At 35.6% G+C, this 19,942-nt stretch overlaps 1 protein-coding gene across 2 annotated transcripts; it reads right to left on the bottom strand.

Annotated features, from left to right (window-relative positions):
- Window positions 1-1,126: 1,126 nt before the first annotated feature.
- Window positions 1,127-5,913, bottom strand: LOC131057752 (ankyrin repeat-containing protein At5g02620). Of its 2 annotated transcripts, XM_059219702.1 has the most exons (4): window positions 5,590-5,913; window positions 4,501-5,108; window positions 1,855-2,343; window positions 1,127-1,656 (listed from the first exon to the last, which is right to left on the bottom strand). In XM_059219702.1, the coding sequence occupies exons 1-4, from the start codon at window positions 5,669-5,671 to the stop codon at window positions 1,354-1,356; spliced, it is 1,482 nt and encodes a 493-aa protein (XP_059075685.1). In that variant the 5' UTR covers window positions 5,672-5,913; the 3' UTR covers window positions 1,127-1,353. The 2 variants fall into 2 exon arrangements, with proteins under 2 accessions (XP_059075685.1, XP_059075684.1); XM_059219701.1 differs by having other exon boundaries at window positions 1,127-2,343.
- Between the last annotated feature and the right edge of the window lie 14,029 nt (window positions 5,914-19,942).

The following is a 19,942-nucleotide window of genomic DNA, read 5'->3' as shown; positions in this document are numbered from 1 at the left end:
GTTGGAAAAGCTAAGATAGTCTCGTGGAGTATCAAAAGACTAAAAATTAGAGAACATACTAAAATTGAAATGGAAGGAGACTCAAAACTTATAATCCAAAGCTTAAATGGGAACATACTAAAATTGAAATTGAAGACGACTCCAAATTTATCATCAAAGCTTAAATGGGGAATCCTGCCCTAGGACATTCTGGAAGATAGCAAATGTTTGCTAAGGAGTTTCAGTCAATTCAAAATCTAACATATACCAAGAACGAAACTCAGTGGCAGATGCAGTTTGCAATTAGGGCTTAAATTACAGGGACTGAAGATACAATCTTATGGTTCATTACCAAATAAAATGTTGTTAATGAAATGTTACTAGAAAATAAATTTATATCTATTTAAAATGTTGATTGAAAAAATTATTGGCACAGTTAAGTTATCAAGATAATAAATTTCTCTATTCCCAATAAAATTATATTTAGATGACACATTTCAAGAATATGAATACATTACTCGTATAGAATCTAGATTTATCACTTTCAATGGCTTAGTGGGATAATCAAACCTTTAGAGCACAACTCCTTTAGACATTAACATACCACCACTTTTTATGTTTGATAAATTTACCTTTATTGAACTAGGTTTATTCCATCTTTTATTCTTATTTTTTCTTTTCACATATTGGGATACTAGAAGGTAGATCCAATGGTCAAGCCAAAAAGATCACTTTATTAATACATTTTTTTAAGGAAACATGCAGATTTTTGGGTGAGACATAAGAACACAAGCAAACATTCTAGAGTAAAAATTTTGATTAACAAAAGTGTCAATAATAATAACAAATTACTAAAAGTATGATTAGTGTAGTTCCATAACAAAACCAATAAATATCATTGTAAATAATTGAACTTTCAAATAGTTTGCATATACCACAATCTATAGAATCTTGAAATAATAAACACATATATAATTTAGAAGAAATGCTTCAATATAAATAGAACCATGCAAAAATAAGAATCTACATTATTGCATTTTCACTTATATTTCTATGAAGAATTCTATAACTTGAAATTCTTATAAACTTTCATTAACTTATAATTAATATAATAATTTGATGTAAATGTCATATCTAAACATTTCTAACTTAAAATTTTTAAATAATCATACATTGTTTAAAAGGAAAAGGTCTTTTATACAAGGTGCCAGCAATCTGTATATGGGTCTAAGATAGGTTAGAGTAATATAGGAGGCACCAATTGCACTACAAACAAGGCATAAATACCTTACTTGCTTGTGAGATTTGAACTTATGAAACCTCCCTTCGAAAAATACAAAATCTCCACCACTAAACCAACTCAAACAGTAAATCTCATAAATTTTCGATTTTCCCCTCTTTACAAGATCTCATACTTTTACTAGAGCTCATCGATAAACAACCAGTAGATTGATTCCCCTCTTTACCGGATCTGACTCCACTTACCAGCTCTGTTGATTGACTCTCCACTTTTCCTTCTTCCATGAGCGTATAGCCATAAAGCCAATTAATATATCTGATTTTGCACGAGCGGATGCAGTCTAAAGCTCCAATACTTTCCAATTTGAGCCACACAAACTCCAACAGACGATCACGAAGGAAAGGATGTACACCGCGCAAGAAGTTGAATCTGACCAGCTTTACAGAAAACATTGCAGCCAAATAGAAAAAAACGATATTACCAGTGCAGCAGATGATGGTGCATGCCCAAAACAGAACCCAAGCAAGCTTTTGGTGTTTATGGGCAAGCATGGTATAGACAGCAGCCATGAAACCATAGGCTGTGAAGGCAAAGGAGGCGCAAACCAACAAGTTAGTGATAATTAGGAACAATACCTTATCTCCCGTGGTAAGAGGTGTGCTCATCTGCCACACGAGCACCACAAATAGAGACACAAAAAAGGCCAGGCAATCGAAAATGAGAAACAGCTTGAAGGATTCGATTCCAATCAGAATTGGCAGGCCTAACATTTTATCTGTCTCTCCATTCTCTTTCTGTATCTCCGTCTTGAAACCTCCTGGAATGGTGAAGACCGCCGTAAAGGACATTGTGGCCAACAACACTGCTACCACTAATTCTGTGTTGCGCCTGCCATCAAATGTGTTATTGACCATGTCAATGGCTTTCTTGTATTTTTTGGCACTTACCTTTGGAGCGCTGTACAGGAAGGGTTTGCTCTTGGGAGGATAATTTGCCAGTAGTGCAATCATCCGGTAACTTTCATGGTACTCTGTGTTTTCTCTTACAATGTCCAGGGCTGTTAGTCCTGCCTTGTTGAAAGCTTCCTTGTCTATGCCCCGTATATTCAGCAACGAAACCACCATCTACAAATATGCATACCCAAAAATTTAGGAATAAAAGAAACATCTGGGATGTAAGAAATATTAGTTGGATTGAGAAATCCAGCTATTTTCAAGAGTGTGTTCATTAATACTAAAAATGAAAGGTATCATTTCACATACGTACAGGGGATCCAATCCATTACAGTCACCTGATGTATTTGTTACCCAAAGCTTTTATATCACATACAACCATTTTCAAGAATTGTGTTTAATCAATTTAAGTACAATCCTTTGACTACAATGACTTTTATATCACATATTATTATTAGAAAGCTGTTATTTTCTAATTTTTAATAAATTGTTAATTTTTATATACAATAGTATATCTATGTATCTAAAACCTCTATATAATGAGATAATTATATAGCATTCATTATCATCTGATTATGCGTTCAATTGAGTTTTGTAGTCCTCTAAACAAGAGAAGAAATAAATACAAATCATAAATTAAAAGAAGAAAAAGAAAAAGAAAGATGACAAACCACAGAGTTCGAAACATCTAATTTTTGGGTTTGGAAATAACCCACTGAAAGAAATGAAAAGAAGGATCACAATGAAGATGAAGATGTGATAGTAGATCGTAGTTCTAAGGAGTGTTTTCCCAACCACTAAAATAAGCAAGATGCCAAAATAAGCAAGAGAAATGTTGGACTTCGTGTTGAAAATAAGTTACATTCGATCAATGATGGGCTGGTCAAGAGGGGGTAGTAGCTCAGTCGGTAGAGCACTCCAGAAACAAATGGATGGTTCTAGGTTTGAATCGTAACTAGTGCAAATGAACAGAAACTCAACATGTAGTATTAGAGACAAGCTAAAAGTCCCAAGCACCTGTAGTGTGGCTAATGGTAGGGTGCTGGAAAGACTGACAATGGACTAACCAAAATGAATCAGTAGCTCAATTGATAGAGCACTCCATCAACAAATAAATGGTCCTAAATTCAAGTTCTAGGAGTCCAAATAAACAGCAGAAAAAGAAACGAGGAAGCCACTAACATAAGAGTTTCAACTGAGATTTGTTATCCAAAAGAACTAAAGGTGTTCCTGCCAAAGGATAAAAGAGAGAAGTTGCAAAAGTTTGAAAACGAAACCCTAGATGAAGAAATAATAGGAGATACTTAGACGAGGCCACCAAAATAAGGCGGAGCAAGGTAGATAATAAAATAAAATAAAAAATCACAGGTCAGAAGCACTGCCAAGTAAAACTAAGAGGATTGTTAGAGGGAAGTCCGATGGAGACACTCATGAAGGAGTCACAACTCAAAACAAAGAAAATCATTGAAGATATCTAAAGATCATAAAGAGTCATTCAATTGAAAGAATTTATGAAGTCGCAGAAAAGTTTAGCAGGAATTTGTAGGTAGAAAAACAAAGTGGGAGATCATTAAAAATCATAAAAGAACTAAGGCATGTGTAGCCCTCAACTATGCTAATCATGATATTTGGAAGGAAAGACACGAATACCGGTAGCTGAACAAATCAGTGTAGTATCCCAAGAAGACTATTTCCTTGTTGGGGTTTTCTAAATGGGAAGATCTATTGGCATCATATACATAACAAAATTTGCATATAGCTAAGATCTCTAAGTAATGGGGCAGTTGTAATGCATTAATCATCGTCTAGTTATTTAATCAGTTGATCAAATCATGTTATCATTGAATAGTTGAGTACTGTAGCAGTCCGCTACAGTTAGACATTCTATGTTTGATATTTTCAGGATTTTCTCTGTTTGATTTGTCTCCACCTACCAGGAACAGTTATTATAGAAGAAATTATAAAAAGGAGAGTGGTAGTTACAATCAAGTGTTTAATACTTACATTAAGCATGTTGAAACTTCAACCATCTAATTAAATCAGTTGATAAAATATGTGAAAAATGTTCAATATAAATATTATTCAATCACATGCCCTTTCCTATCAATAAATCAAACAATGAGTAACATATTAAAAGCACTCCAATTTTAACTGCCAACAGTATGTAGTCTACTGTAAAATTGAAAGATCAAACAGAATCTAGAAATAAACAAGAAAATATTGCAAAAATTTCTGTAAATCATCTACTTAAACAAACCAGAGGAAGGTTGTAGAATAAAAACCTGTAGTGGCGCTGACAACAGATGATTGGGATGAAAAGAAACTTACATGAAAGTTTTTAGTCCTTGCTGCAACATGTAGAGGTGTGTCTCCACTTTCCAAGGGCTCTTTCATTGAAGTAGGATAATTGGTTGTAATTTCAGGTTTTTGATCTGCCTCGTTTATAGATTGAGGCTTCTCATGTAGAGGTGTGTCTCCACTTTCCAAGGGCTCTTTCATTGAAGTAGGATAATTGGTTGTAATTTCAGGTTTTTGATCTGCCTCGTTTATAGATTGAGGTTTCTCAAGTCCCTGGTTCACCAACTCTGATAAATCTACCTTTTCTGCTTTATTCAAGTAATCAACAATTCGCACTTGACTAACTTGGGCAGCTAAGTGTAGCACGTTCATTCCACAATTGTTTGGCTCCTTAACAGCATCTGGTTTACTTTCAATCAACTCTTTCAGTGCTTCCAGATGCCCCAGTTTTGCTGCTATACAAATAGGAGTTTCACGGTCGTCATTAGTACAATAACAAAGGTCCGGCTGAAACTCTATCAACTGCCTTATTATATGCACATAGTTTCTCCCAACAGCTATATGCAGTGCTGTATTGCCATGTTGGTCCTTTACATTGAGTAGCTCTTCTCGATCTGGTAAAATATGCTTCAGCTTATCTGTTTGTCAGACATCCAAAACCATTGGCAAGTTGACTTTTCTCTTTATAAAATAAATAGATACTTGGAATAAGAAATTAAATATACATTAAATTTAGATATAATGATCTTAGATTTTAGGGTTAGCTCATTCTGATTTTGGATATCATTTCAGTTAGTTCAATTGTAGTTTTAGTTCAATTGTAGTTTCAGCATTTGATTTGTCTATGATGTGAATGAAAGTTCTCAAAGATTATGGAAAGATTGCCCTTTAAAAACTATAATCCAAATTGGTAAACTAAAATCTTATTTCCTCTCCAAATAGTAATAATAATCTTAGAGAATGTCTAATGGCTGAAAACACCTGAAAGATACAATAACCCTTGTGCCAAAGACGACATACTAAATAGGGAGGAGACTAGTCCCAAGGTAGGATCTTAATGATATTTTAGCTACATGTTCATATATATATATTAGAGTAAGCAGACAGAAGCAGAATGACCTGCATCTCCTTTGTATACTGCAATCTTTAAACGTGTTGCAGCATCTATCCCTTCGTTGGGTTGTTGACGCTCAGCTGCCATGGCTTATCACAACTTGAAGGAGCTAACGAAACACTAGATAAAAAGACAAAAAAAACTCAATCAATTAATTCAAGGGCTGCGTAAATTTTCAAAGCTTTTTGCTCCCATTACGTTGGGGCAATGGCTACGCAGACGACAAAATGGCCCGCTGCCATGCCTTCTCCATCGGATGCCGCATGCCATGCCATGCCATTACACCCGTCCATGGCCGTCCAATCAAACGTTGTACGCTGTCAGCGCGTGCTCTGCGGATTCTAACTGTTCCCGCGCGTGCAGTAAAAGTACGACAAGTTAAATAAACTTTTGGAAGCAAGCTCATGTTTATCACACCCAATGGACTCCATTTTCATCACGGAAATGTATTACGTCAAGATCCGTTGCCAAAACTGAATCACGCCAACATCACGGGAGTTCCTAGATCGTGTGAAATCGTAGTAGTTCCAAAGGCATTCCGTTCCAATGGAGAATTGGCAAATGGAGATTCCGCGCGGTCAGAGAATCTTTGTTGATCGGGTCGAGTGCTCTCGGGAACGGGCCAATCCATTGGGGAAAGAGGGAGTCGCACGCGGGAACAGTACGACAAGTTAAATAAACTTCTTACACGGCCTTGTGCAGCGGGGGAAATAATTCCACCACGGGACTGCAGCGAGGGCCCCTGTAAATTTTTTACTTTTCTTAATATATTTTATATTATTTGTTTAAAATTTTATTTAATAAGTTTCAATTATATTTTGAATAATTTTTTAATATATTTTTTTTTCAAATGAATATTAGTTTATTGGACATGTACTGATTTTTTTATTTAATTATATACAATTAAAAAAATCAATATATTAAAATTAAAATATATTAAATTAAACCTTCATAGTTTAATTCAAATCTTAAAGTTAAAATTTAATTTAATATTACAATTGAAATATCGGGATTTAATCATAGGTAAAATATCATTTAAGATTAGGGTTAAAATATAAGGGCTTAATTATGGTTAGAATATTATTTAAGATTTGGATTAAAATATAGTTTAAGATTAGGGTTAAATATAATTTATGATTAGGATTAAAATATAATTTAAAATTAGGGTTAAAATATAAGGGTTTAGCTACGGTTAAAATATCATCTAAGATAAGAATTGATGAAAAAAATCATATAAAAAGATTATCATTGATTAATGAAAATTAGATTGAACCTCCAAATTAATAAATATTATTGATAGTAAATTGATCTATATCATTAAGCTTATGTCTAATTTACTATCAATAATTTACTATGAATAAAGTTTCATTTATAAGTGAATCAAAATTTATTCACTTATAAGTAAAATTTTGATTCACTTATAAATGAAACTTTATTCATAGTAAATTATTGATAGTAAATTAGACATAAGCTTAATCTTATAGATCAATTTACTATCAATAATATTTATTAATTTGGAGGTTCAATCTAATTTTCATTAATCAATGATAATCTTTTTATATGATTTTTTTCATCAATTCTTATCTTAGATGATATTTTAACCATAATTAAACCCTTATATTTTAACCCTAATTTTAAATTATATTTTAATCCTAATCATACATTATATTTAACCCTAATCTTAAACTATATTTTAATCCCAATCTTAAATAATATTCTAACCATAATTAAGCCCTTATATTTTAACCCTAATCTTAAATGATATTTTACCTATGATTAAATCCCGATATTTCAATTGAAATATTAAATTAAATTTTAACTTTAAGATTAGAATTAAACTATGAAGGTTTAATTTAATATATTTTAATTTTAATATATTGATTTTTTTAATATTAGAATTAAACTATGAAAATTTGCACCGCCTGGATAGCCGTGCTTTCCGTGCCTCTGCCACTCCGTATACGGTGCCTCGAAAATAAGCCACCATCTGCCTGTCGTGCGTGGAAACCGAGACCACCGGCTTTGACTGGGAAAGGAAGCAAATTTTTTTTGTAAGGATCCCTTTAAAAAAATTAAGGATCCCTTTAAAAAAATAAGGATCCCTTTAAAAAAATTAATTACATTTTTAATTTATTTATTACATATTAACATTAAATGATAATAAGTTAATAATTATTAATAATTAATGTCAAAATCTTAAATTTGATCTATTGTGGAAAATTTCTAAATCCACCACAATCTCATTACCAAAATTAAACTGACAAGTTTCCAAACTCATTAAAAAATAGAAACTATTCTTAAAAAAATTAGAAAAACATATATCTATCATTTCAAAATATTCTAAATAAATAAACAATTTTCTATACATTTAAGAAAATCTTATTTAAAACAATTAAAAAATTAGAAACAAATATACAATTTTCTAAAAATATAGAATGTCAATCCATACGGTCCAATAATTTTTTACCATATACGATCCAAAAGTGAAAAAATGACCATTTTGACCATCAAATTCATGATGCAACCTCGCCGTTAAAGGGATTCAGTTGGGCCCTTTAAGAAAAATTATTTATATTTTTAAAAAAAAAATTATATTATTTTTTTAAATGTATTTTTTTTTTTTATATTTGTTTATTTATCATATTTTAAATTTAAATATTTTATTTATATTTTCATAAATATTTTTTAGTAAACTTTGAATAGTTTTTTATATTTATTTTTTAATATATTTTCTTTATTTTTTAATGTATTTTATTTATATTTTTAAATGTATTATTATATTTAATTATATGTATTAAATTTTAAATTATATTACATAATTCATAAATAAATGTATATTCTACATTTAATTACATAGTCCAAATGAAATACATGTCTACGTTAATCTTGTGAAGTGAACAATCTCTCTCTCTTTGTTCTCTCTCCATTTTTTTAACATTTTAAAATTTCAATCTCTCTTTATCTTTTTATTTCTCTCAACCCCTCACTCTCTCCCTCTCCCTCACTCTACCTCTTTCTCTTTCAACCCCTCTCTCCATCTCTCTCTATAGCTCTTTCACCCTCAATCCCCCCCACTCTGTCTCTCTCAACCTCACTCTCCCTCCTCTCCCTTCCCCTCTTTATTTGTTTTTCTCTCTCAATGCTCCCTCTCTCTCTCTCTCCAATTTTTTAAATTTTAAAAAAAGATTAACATTAATATAATATAAATAAAATGTATTAAAAAATTATTAAAAATATAATTTAAATTTATTAAAAAAATATTAAATAATATTACATAAAATATATTAAAAATATAAATAAAGTGTGTTAAAAAAGAAAATATATTATATATATAATTCGATAAAAATATAATTAAAATTTATTAATTAAAATATATATATAATATAACTAAAAATATATTAAAAAATTAAAAAACATATTAGTAAAAAAAATAATAAAAAATATATTGAAAATTTAATTAAAAAATAAATTAAAAATGTAATTAATTTTTTTAAAGGGATCCTTACAAAAAAAATTTGCTTCCTTTCCCAGTCAAAGCCGGTGGTCTCGGTTTCCACACACGACAGGCAGATGGTGGCTTATTTTCGAGGCACCGTATACGGAGTGGCAGAGGCACGGAAAGCACGACTATCCAGACGGTGCAAATTTTCCCCTGGATAGCCAGTGCCGACTTACTTCACCTGACTCACTTACACATCTTCGTAGGGCACCCTTCCACGTTCTTTTTTGTCCTATCGTGCTGTGGAAAATGTGCCGCTGAGAGAAAGGACTGTGTGAAATGGAAAATGTGCTGTCAGGAAAAAGGAGAAGGGGATGGCCCCCCGCAACCCCGTGGGAGCAGCCTATGGGACCCAGAGATAGAATGCCCTCTAGTCTAGACTGGAAATCTATCACCCCTGCTATACGGATAGGGATCCATTTTTGTGCCTCATGCCCACTTGGGATCTGCATTCTTTTTTGTCCTATCATGTTGTGGAAAATGTGTGGCTGGGAGAAAGGAGGGGGGACTATCGTGCTGTGGAAAATGTGTTGCCAGGAGAAAGGAGAAGGGGATGGGCTCCGTAGCCTTGCGGACCTGGCCCCCCTCCCCAGATTAGTGGGGCTATAGGGGTCGTCCCCTCCTCCTTTCTCCCCACAACACATTTTTCACGACACAAAATTATAATAGTTGTGTTGCAATTTTATAATTTTTTTCTTTTAATATCAGTTTCCCAGCTAAAAACAATGAATAAATGCTACTACCAACTAGTATTTTTTTTCCTACTTTTTATATCTATATTTTTTTACAAAGATCATTGTGTTTTTGGGCCTGAGGATAAAAGAAACATTGAACCTAAAGACATGAAGGTTTACCCAAAGAAGGGGTTGTTAAACCCACTGTCATGTTAGGGTTATGTATGACAAACCAAATGTTGCAATTATCACATACAATGAGTTTAGCCATCAAGATGAGAACAATAAATTTTATCATGGAAAAGATGACATTTCTGGTGATCCAAGAAGCAGTGTTGCACCGAGACTATCAAATAAATATAAATCATATATTGAGTCTTTATTATGAATGGGTGCGGAGATTGACACTATATGCGAACAACACTACTTAGATCATGGTCTAACAAAGTTGATGAATAAGAGGGACAACTATTTGTTGAGGAAAGATGTAATGGATGCATGGAAAAGAGTGTGATCCCTTCGATCATAGTAAAATGAAGACGAAGCAAAAAGTGTAAGTCTGTGGCATGTATAGGAGGATGATGAATTCTTATACTATAAAATAAAAAATAGTGTGGAAATTTTTTTATTTATCGTAGGCATCCAAACACCATGGATGCGAGAGATGATGGTGAAACATTCACATCACTCAATTATCACAATGGGTTCCACATTCTCAATAAATAAATATGGTGTAAGTAGAAAAATGCTCATTATATATATTTATGGATATTCATTTAGTTGTTGGTTTATTTTATCTAAAAACACAACTTATCGTATATTTGTTAATGTGTAGTATCAATTATATACCTTGATTGTCTTTGATGAACAAGAGGTTGGCATACCTATTGCATGGACTATATCCTCAAGAAATAAAGTTGAGGATATTCATGAATGGTTAATAGAAGTATACAAAAGAGGCAAAAAATGTAAAGAGGATTGGTATGTCAATGCATTCATGACAGTTGATGCTAGTGTTGAGACTGAAGCAATTAGGTTTTATTACCCCCAATTTATATTTATGTGATTGTACTTGCTTAATATTTAGTTTATAATAACATATTCTTTGTAATTTTCAACATAAATTAGTTTCAATTTAACAATTTATTTTATTATATAATGCTACTTATGATCTTTAATAATGTAAATTGTATATTATCCTTTGAATGTCAAGTACTTTTATGTATTTGGCGTGTATGTAGGGCATGGTTGAAGAATGCGTATAGGTAAGTCAATCTTTAATTAAAAAAATGGAATAAGTTATATTCTTGAACATCATAAGCTTGATATTATGTTTTATAATCCAGGTATGTCAGTAAAAAGAATATTAGAATAATTATGATCGATAGATTGGGTCAAATAATGTATACAATGAGTGACGGCAATGAAGACATCACTATTCACCTGATAAAAATTTTTAAGGAGAAAGTCGAAGAAGTGAAGAAATTTATTGATTACTTTCATAAAACTTGGTTCCATGATGAGAGTCATATTGGTAAGATCACTAAATTATTATTTATGATATCCATGTATTTGCATTATTTAAGTTTTTGATCATGTATATGCTAAGGAATCATTATGTTTGTTTGTATAGCAACATGGGCAAAAATATTTAGAGGCTTTCCTCATGCAAATCAAGAAACCAATGCTTCCATAGAGTCATACCATAGCCACATCAAGAGTCACCATCTAAGTGATCATTCTAAGAAATTCACAAGGAGAATGGGTTGGCTTATCCATGCACTTCCTCTTAGGGTGGAGCCCTTCTACAAAAAATAAAGATATTTTCAATTATCGAGGTTCTTAACTAACCTAATGAAAGATATTACAAAACTGATTTGGAGATATCAAAAGAAATAACAGGTAGAGACTATTGTCCATATGATCTCCTCCTCAACACATATAAAATAAAAAACCAAATAGATTCAACAAAATGGTACATTGTTAAAAAAATTGAACCAGATTTGCATGTGTGTGATTGTCAATGGGCAAAAAGAGGTAACAAATGCAAACATGTGTCAAACAGACTGCAGTGGTTATGAACACTATGGTGAACAGTCTGGAGTAGCAGGATAGGGTTGTTGTCATTAACGAGGAAGATGTTGAGGCGGCTCAGAGTGGTGAAGGACCCTGCAAAAGGACCCATGGGAATATGAAGAAAAAGGTGACCATTGAGAATGTGGACTACAAATCTTTCAAGACTATTGTTGATTTGATGAATGTCCTTGAGGCTGAGGTCGCTGAGACCCTCAATAGCCTTATGTAACTGGGTTTGTGTTGCTTTTGTGTTTTTGGGTTTTCTGGTTGTTGGTTCTGTGTGTGTCTGGGTTCAGTTTCTTTGTTGTCTTTTTGTTCCTAGCTGGGGTTTTGTTGTCTCTTTGGTTGTTGTCTTTTATACATATCCTTGTAGCCCGTTTGATTTTGGATGAAAATATATTTGATTCTATTCCTCATAGAATCATTTTGTAAAGGGTTTTGGAGTCCCTTCAAAACCCGTTTTTGCCTTAATCCAAAAAACATGCAAACATGTGTTGAATATTTTAGATCTTGTAAAGAGAAACCAAACAAATGAGGGTAAGTGCACAAAGATGGTGGTCAAAAAGGGGGTTATAAGTGAACACTTTTTTTCTGAAATCGGGTGAACTTGAACTTAGAGGCAAAATTTGAAAGTCATCCACTCAAGATATGAAGATAATCAAAGAACAAATATTGTAGTACTCTGAATCTAGTTTCCAAACTACTAAACTTTTTCAAAATTGAATAAGATTAAGGGGGACAAATCCTTCGCACACGAAAAACTGACCCTGTTTTATTCTGAAAAACATAACATAGTGTCTGACGTGCACATCTGAAAAGTCATAGTTAGATTTATTATTTTGACAAATCCTTTGACAGAAAGATAGTTAAGAGTGAGCACTAGAAGATGTGTATTTTTTTGTAATTTTTTGTTGAGTTTTTTTTTTTTTATGATTTTTCCAATCGAGCACATCTTGAAAATTCGGTACCTGTTCATGCGCGAAGCATAAGTTGCACTAAACAAATCGAAAATACAATTATTTTTTTAAAATTGTAAAGAATCAAGTGCACTACAATAATATATAAAGTTTTTTAAAATTTGGATTTGTATATCAAACGTTATTCGTGCACCTATGTCTGTGAGAACTATGGAGACACTAGTAAAAGAAATTCAATAATAATATGTTATTGTTGTTCAAATTGAAAACAAATTATATGGTTAGAAAGCTCAGAAGATGGGTGAAAATATGTTGGCAATTTTAGAAATACCCACTTTATGAAGTGTAAACCCGATAATGATAAAGTCAATAAACCAAGTTGATAAAATAAAACACGTCAAAAATGAGAGAAATGGAGGGAAATCATATGTTATTGTTGTTCAAATTGAAAACAAATTATATGGTTAGAAAGCTCAAAAGATGGGTGAAAATATGGTGGCAATTTTAGAAATACCCACTTTATGAAGTCTAAACCCGATAATGATAAAGTCAATAAACCAAGTTGATAAAATAAAACATGTCAAAAATGAGAGAAATGGAGGGAAATCAAACTTCCAATCTATAGCTTTGTCATCCAGGCCTATTTCCAAGCCTAAATAGTCAAAAGCGCGTACGGGGTACTTATGGTTTAAAAAGCGCATACGTGGTATGTATAGTGTAAGCAGTGCGTACGTGCTTGTTTCCCTTTAAACAACGCGTACGCGGTGTCTTTACTATAAACAGTGCGTATGCACTATTGTATAATATGATATTTTATGTATAATATGTGTATATACATATAATATATGTAATATGTAATATGTGTATAATATGACATTGTATATATAATATGTTTATATACATATAATATATTAAACATATATATACACATGTAAGTGTATCGTCTCTCCCTCTCAAACACATACAAGGTCTCTCTCTCTCTCTCTCTCTCTCTCTCTCTCTCTCTCTCTCTCTCTCTCTCTCTCTCTCTCTCTCCATACCCCATCCCTCTTTCTCTTCTTCTCTCCCTCCATACCCCACTACAATTGTGTCTGCACTTCTATAGAAGTAAGTGAATTTATTTCTTATCTGCAACTTCCTCTTTGATTTTTATCATGTATCCTCTCTTAAAAAAATTGACTGATGGATTTTTGTGTGTATATTGAATAGGAGGAATAGGGTTTGAAATTGAACCACAGGTGTATTACCATGACAAACAAGGAAACTTGTAGAAATATTCTTCTCGAATGTGTTTTTAATGAGCAGAGCAGATGTGGAAAATAGTGTCAACAAAGCAACATGATGAGTCAGAGTACCTGCAATATGTTTTTCAAAAGAAAACAACATCTAGGAAGAGAAAGAGGGAGAGTAACACAGATGATGTCCTATAGAATGATAGTGGTGGGTATGCGAGAGTTCCCATGTTGTTACACAATGCCTGTCACCTGAAGAAATTATAGTTTGTTTTATGCATGGTAGTGGTAGTATATGATGATCATCACTTGTCAAACAGCTTGGAACAGTACATACCCATGAAAGATATCAAGTGTGTAATTCCTATAGTCACAATCGAGATCAGTCTTATAACCTTGCAAATTTAATAGCATCATATGTTTTAGAACTTAGGCAATACTCTTAGGGTTAGGTCAAGTTCTTACACTTGCTTTTTAGTGAAGCCTCATTATTTTTTCGCTTGGAGTCTCATTGTATGATGTTCTATTCATAACTTTAAATTTAATATATCATTTTATTAGCCCACCATATGACCCCTTAGGTGTCATTAGAGGTCTTATTGTTTCCTAAGAGGTCATATGGTATCCTATGACCCCTTAAGACCCCTCCTCTTTCCCTCCCCCCTACTCTCCCCCTCTCCCTCTCTCTCTCCCTCTCCCCCCCTCTCTCTCTCTCCTTCCCTCTCCCCTCTCCTCTCCCTCTCTCTCCCTCTCCCCTCTCCTCTCCCTCTCTCTCCCTCTCCCCTCTCCTCTCCCTCCCTCTCCCTCTCCCCTCCCCTCTCCCTCCCTCTCCCTCTCCCTCTCCCTCTCCCTCTCCCACCCCCCCCTCTTCTCTCTCTCTCTCTCCTCTCTCTCCCTTCCCCCCTCTTCTCTCCCTCTCTCCCTCTCCCTTCCTCCACACCCCTTCTTCTCTCCCACTCTCTCTCTCTCTCTCTCTCTCTCTCTCTCTCTCTCTCTCTCTCTCTCTCTCTCTCTCTCTCTCTCTCTCTCTCTCTCTCTCTCCCTCCCTCTACCTCTCTCAAAAGTGCATACGAGGTACTAAAACTATTAGTTCCCTACCCTGTTATAACTTTTTTAAGGCTTAGTAGCGTGTACATGGTACTTATTACTCATAAGCACGTACGGGGTACTATTCCCTTTATTCGATACCCTGTGATCACATTTTTAGGCTTAGTAGCGCATACGTACTACTTATTAGCCCAGAATGGGAAAAAAGAATACTGTTGGGCTTGGGTAAGTGCACAAAGATGGTGGTCAGAAAAGTGGACACACCAAAAAAAAAACATGAAAAACACCAAAATGCGCATGGGATATTTCAAATTTAAAGAACCCCATACGCGTTTAGGCTCATTTTTTCGAGCCTACCAAAGCTAAACCATGTGTGTGGTTTAAAACATACTAACCGTGTATGTGGTTTAAAGCATACTAACTGCGTACGCGGTTCTGTTTATCAATAAAATGCAATTCACTTATATTCCATTAGGTTTTTCTCTTTGTCTTTTATCTTTCTTATACTTTAAGTTATATTTTATGTATATATTGTCAGGATGTTTGAGAGTGGTTCCAAATCTCTAAGAGTTATAATGCAGATTCTAGTTTTTTGAGTATTCTTATAAATTTCAGACTTAGTCAAATTTCAGTAATCAGCATGCTCATATCAGCATTATGTCTCTCATCTCTTCCCTACATTCCCCCTCTCTCTTCCTTAACCCCTACCTTTTTGTCTCTTAGGCATCTCCCTCTCTACTTTCTTCCCTCTCTCGAGTATCTCTCTGTCTCTTTCTCATCTCCCTCACCCTCTTTCTCTCTTTCATATATCCCTCTCTTTCTCCCCCTCTCTCAAATATCTCTATCTCTCACTCTCTCCCTATCTCTTAAGTGTCTCTCTCTCTCTCTCATTCTCTCCCTCTCCCTCCCCCTCCCTTTCTCTTCCTTTGTCAAGTATTTCTTTCACTCTAACTCTCTTTATCTCTCCCCCTCTCGCTCCATTTCTCTTTCTCTCAAGTCTCTCTCCTTCTCTCTATCACATCTTTGGCTATCAACCTCTCTCTCTCTCTCTCTCTCTCTCTCTCTCTCTCTCTCTCTCTCCCATTCTTTCTCTCTTAAGTCTCTCTCCCTATCTACCTCTATCTCTCTATCTCACTCTCCTCCTTTGTCAAGTGTATCTCTTTCCCACCCTCTCCCTACCTCCCCACCTCCCTTTCTATTTTTAACTTAACTCTCTCTCTCTCTATCCCACTCTCCTCCTTTGTCAAGTGTATCTCTTTCCCACCCTCTCCCTACCTCCCCACCTCCCTTTCTATTTTTCACTTAACTCTCTCTCTCTCTCTCTGAAGTCTCTCCCTCTCATCCTCGTTCTCTCTATCTCACTCTCTCCTTCTCTCAGGTGTGTCTCTCTCATTCTCTCCCTCTCCCCTCTCCCTCCCTCTCTCCCTTTCTCATTACCTCTCTTTCACACTCTATTCCTCTCTCCCTCTCTTCGTACCTCTCTCTCTCTAGTCTCTTGTAATATCCTTCCACCCCTTCCTCCCTCTCACTCAGACTCTCAATCTCTCACCCTCTCTTTCTCTCTCTCACCTTTCCTCCCTTCACCTCTTAGGTCTCTCTTTCTCTCCCAATCCCTCTATCCACCTCTTAGATCTCTCTATACCTCCTCCTCCCCCCCCTCTCTCTCTCTCATTTATCTCTTGTCTCTCCCTCTTAGTCTCTATCTTGGTCTCCTCCTCTCTTATGTGTATCTCTCTCCCATTGTCTCCCTCTCCTCCCCCTCTCTCCCTCTCTAGGGTCAAAAGGTATTCTCTTGGGTCATATGGCATCCTAGGGATCCATGCATGTTTCCTAAGGGGTCATACAACACCATATGACTCCTTAGGACATCATATGACCCATAACGATACATAAGAGGTCATATGGAGTCCTAAGGGGTCATAAGACACCATATGGCCCCTTAGCACACCATACGACCCATAATGACACCAAATGGTATCCTAAGGGGTCATAAAATACTATATGACCTCTTAGGACACCATACGACCAATAATGATACCATATGGAGTCTTAAGGGGTCAAATAGTGTCCCAAGGGGTTGTAGGAGACCATATGACCCCTTAGGACACCATATGACCCCTAATGACACCATATGGTGTCCTAAGTGGTCATAAGGTGTCCTAGGGGTCATACGACACCATAAGACACATAACAATACCATATGGTGTCCAATGGGTCATTGGACACCATATGACCCTTAGAACACAATACAACCCCTAACAACATCTAAGGGGTCATAGGACACTATATGATCCCTTAGAATACCATAGGACCTATATCGATGCCAAATAGTGTCCTAAGGGGTCATAGAACACCATATGACCCTTTTGGGCACCATATGGTGGTGTTATGGGTCGTATGGTATCCTAAGGGGTCATATGGCATCCTATGACCCCTTAGGACACCATATGACCTCTTAGGAAACAATATGACCTCTAATGACACCTAAGGGATCATATGGTGTCCTAGGAGGTCATAGAATACCATATGACCCTTTAGGACACCATACGACCCATAATGACACCATATGGAGTCCTAAGGGATCAAATGGTGTCCTAAGGGATCATAGAACACCATATGACCCGTTAGAACACCATATGACCCATAACAATATGTAAGAGGTCATATGGAGTCCTAAGGGGTTATAAGACACCATATGACCCCTTAGCAAACCATACAACCCATAATGACACCAAATGGTGTCCTAAGGGGTCATAAAACACTATATGACCTCTTAGGACACCATACAACCCATAATGACACGATATGGAGTCCTAAGGGGTCAAATAGTGTCCTAAGGGGTCGTAGGAGACCATATGACCCCTAATGACACCATATGGTGTCCTAAGTGGTCATAAGGTGTCCTAGGGGTCATATGACAACATAAGACACATAACGATACCATATGGTGTCCTAATGGCTCATAGGACACCATATGACCCTTAGAACACAGTACGACCCCTAACAACATCTAAGGGGTCATATGGTATCCTAAGGGGTCATATGACACTATATGATCCATTAGAACACCATAGGACCTATAATGATGCCAAATAGTATCCTAAGGGGTCATAGAACACCATATGACCCTTTAGGGTACCATATGGTGTTGTTATGGGTAGTATGGCATCCTATGACCCCTTAGAACACCATATGGTGTTGTTATGGGTCGTATGGTGTCTTAAGGGGTCGTATGGTGTCCTAAGGGGTCATAGGATACCATATGACCTCTTAGGAAACAATATGACCTCTAATGACACCTAAGGGATCATATGGTGTCCTAAGAGGTCATAGAATACCATATGACCCTTTAGGACACCATACAACCCATAAAAACACCATATGGAGTCCTAAGGGATCATAGAACACCATATGACCCGTTAGGACACCATATGACCCATAACGACACGTAAGAGGTCATATGGAGTCCTAAGGGGTCATAAGACACCATATGACCCCTTAGCACATGATACAACCCATAATGACACCAATTGGTGTCCTAAGGGGTCATAAAACACTATATGACCTCTTCGGACACCATACTACCCATAATGACACCATATGGAGTCCTAAGGGGTCAAATAGTGTCCTAAGGGGTCGTAGGAGACCATATGACCCCTTAGGACACCATATGACCCCTAATGACACCATATGGTGTCCTAAGTGGTCATAAGGTGTCCTAGGGGTCATACGACAACATAAGACACATAATGATACCATATGGTGTCCTAATAGCTCATAGGATACCATATGACCCTTAGAATACAATACGACCCCTAACAACATCTAAGGGGTCATATGGTATCCTAAGGGGTCATATCCTAAGGGGTCATAGGACACTATATGATCCCTTAACACACCATAGGACCTATAGTGACATGTAAGGGATCATATGGTATCCTAAGGGGTCATAGAATACCATGTGACCCTTTAGGACACCATATGACCCATAATGACACCATATGGAGTCCTAATAGGTCATATGGTGTCCTAAGGGATCATAGAACACCATATGACCCATAACGACACCTAAGGGGTCATAATACACCATATGACCCCTTAGTACACCATATGACCCATAAATATTATCCAACCAATACATCCACACAATCCAAAGAAACCAATATGTTCATTTTCTTCAAATGTTCTACTTTATATCCTATCTTCTTTTAAAAAAAAAAAAGAAAACCAACCACCTTGTTAATCTTCTTATCACCTTATATATATGCAAACAAAAAGAAGATATATTGGAGAGAGAGAGAGAGAGAGAGAGAGAGAGAGAGAGAGAGAGAGAGAGAGAGAGAGAGAGAGAGAGAGAGAGAGAGAGAGAGAGAGAGAGAGAGAGATGGGGTATGGAGGAAGGGAGAAGGGGAGAGAGGGAGAGGGAGTGAGAGAGAGATGGGGAGAGGGAGAGAGTGGGGGAGAGAGGGAGAGGGAGGGAGAGAGAGAGAGAGAGAGGAAGAGAGAGAGAGGGAGAGAGAGAGAGAGAAAGAGAGGCACCTTGTACGTGCTTGAGAGTGGGAGAGAGGGAGAAAATACACATAGATACACACATATGTGTGTATATATATACTTAATATATTATATATTATTATATACATACATATATATATAAATATTATATATTATTATATACATATATATAAATATTATATATTACATATTTTTATATTATATATGGGTATGTGCAAGCTAATGAGTCACAAATTCGCGAAAGTCTGCGCGTTGGAAAACGCGCTCCGCAAAACGGGCCCCCGTTTTTAAAAAACGGGGGCCCGTTATAAAAAACGGGGGCCCGTTAATGGTTCGGCCTCCCGAGCCGAAAGGTCACGGGGTGCCGAAGCCAAATAAAACGGGGCCCTGTTTTTAAACAA

The sequence above is a fragment of the Cryptomeria japonica genome, chromosome 4, assembly GCF_030272615.1.
Source record: "Cryptomeria japonica chromosome 4, Sugi_1.0, whole genome shotgun sequence".
Taxonomy (NCBI): Eukaryota; Viridiplantae; Streptophyta; class Pinopsida; order Cupressales; family Cupressaceae; genus Cryptomeria; species Cryptomeria japonica.
The sequence above is the reverse complement of the archived record's forward strand: the minus strand, read 5'-3'. Positions and strand labels throughout refer to the sequence as shown.

Bases quoted from the DNA above. Each gene is read 5' to 3' on its own strand.
- LOC131057752 (XM_059219701.1), bottom strand. From the start codon at position 5,671: ATGGCAGCTGAGCGTCAACAACCCAACGAAGGGATAGATGCTGCAACA. The intron at 5,109-5,589 runs GTCATTCTGCTT...TCTGACAAACAG, and splicing joins AGTATACAAAGGAGATGCAG to ATAAGCTGAAGCATATTTTA. The intron at 2,344-4,500 runs GTAAGTTTCTTT...GCATATTTGTAG, and splicing joins CAAGGACTAAAAACTTTCAT to ATGGTGGTTTCGTTGCTGAA.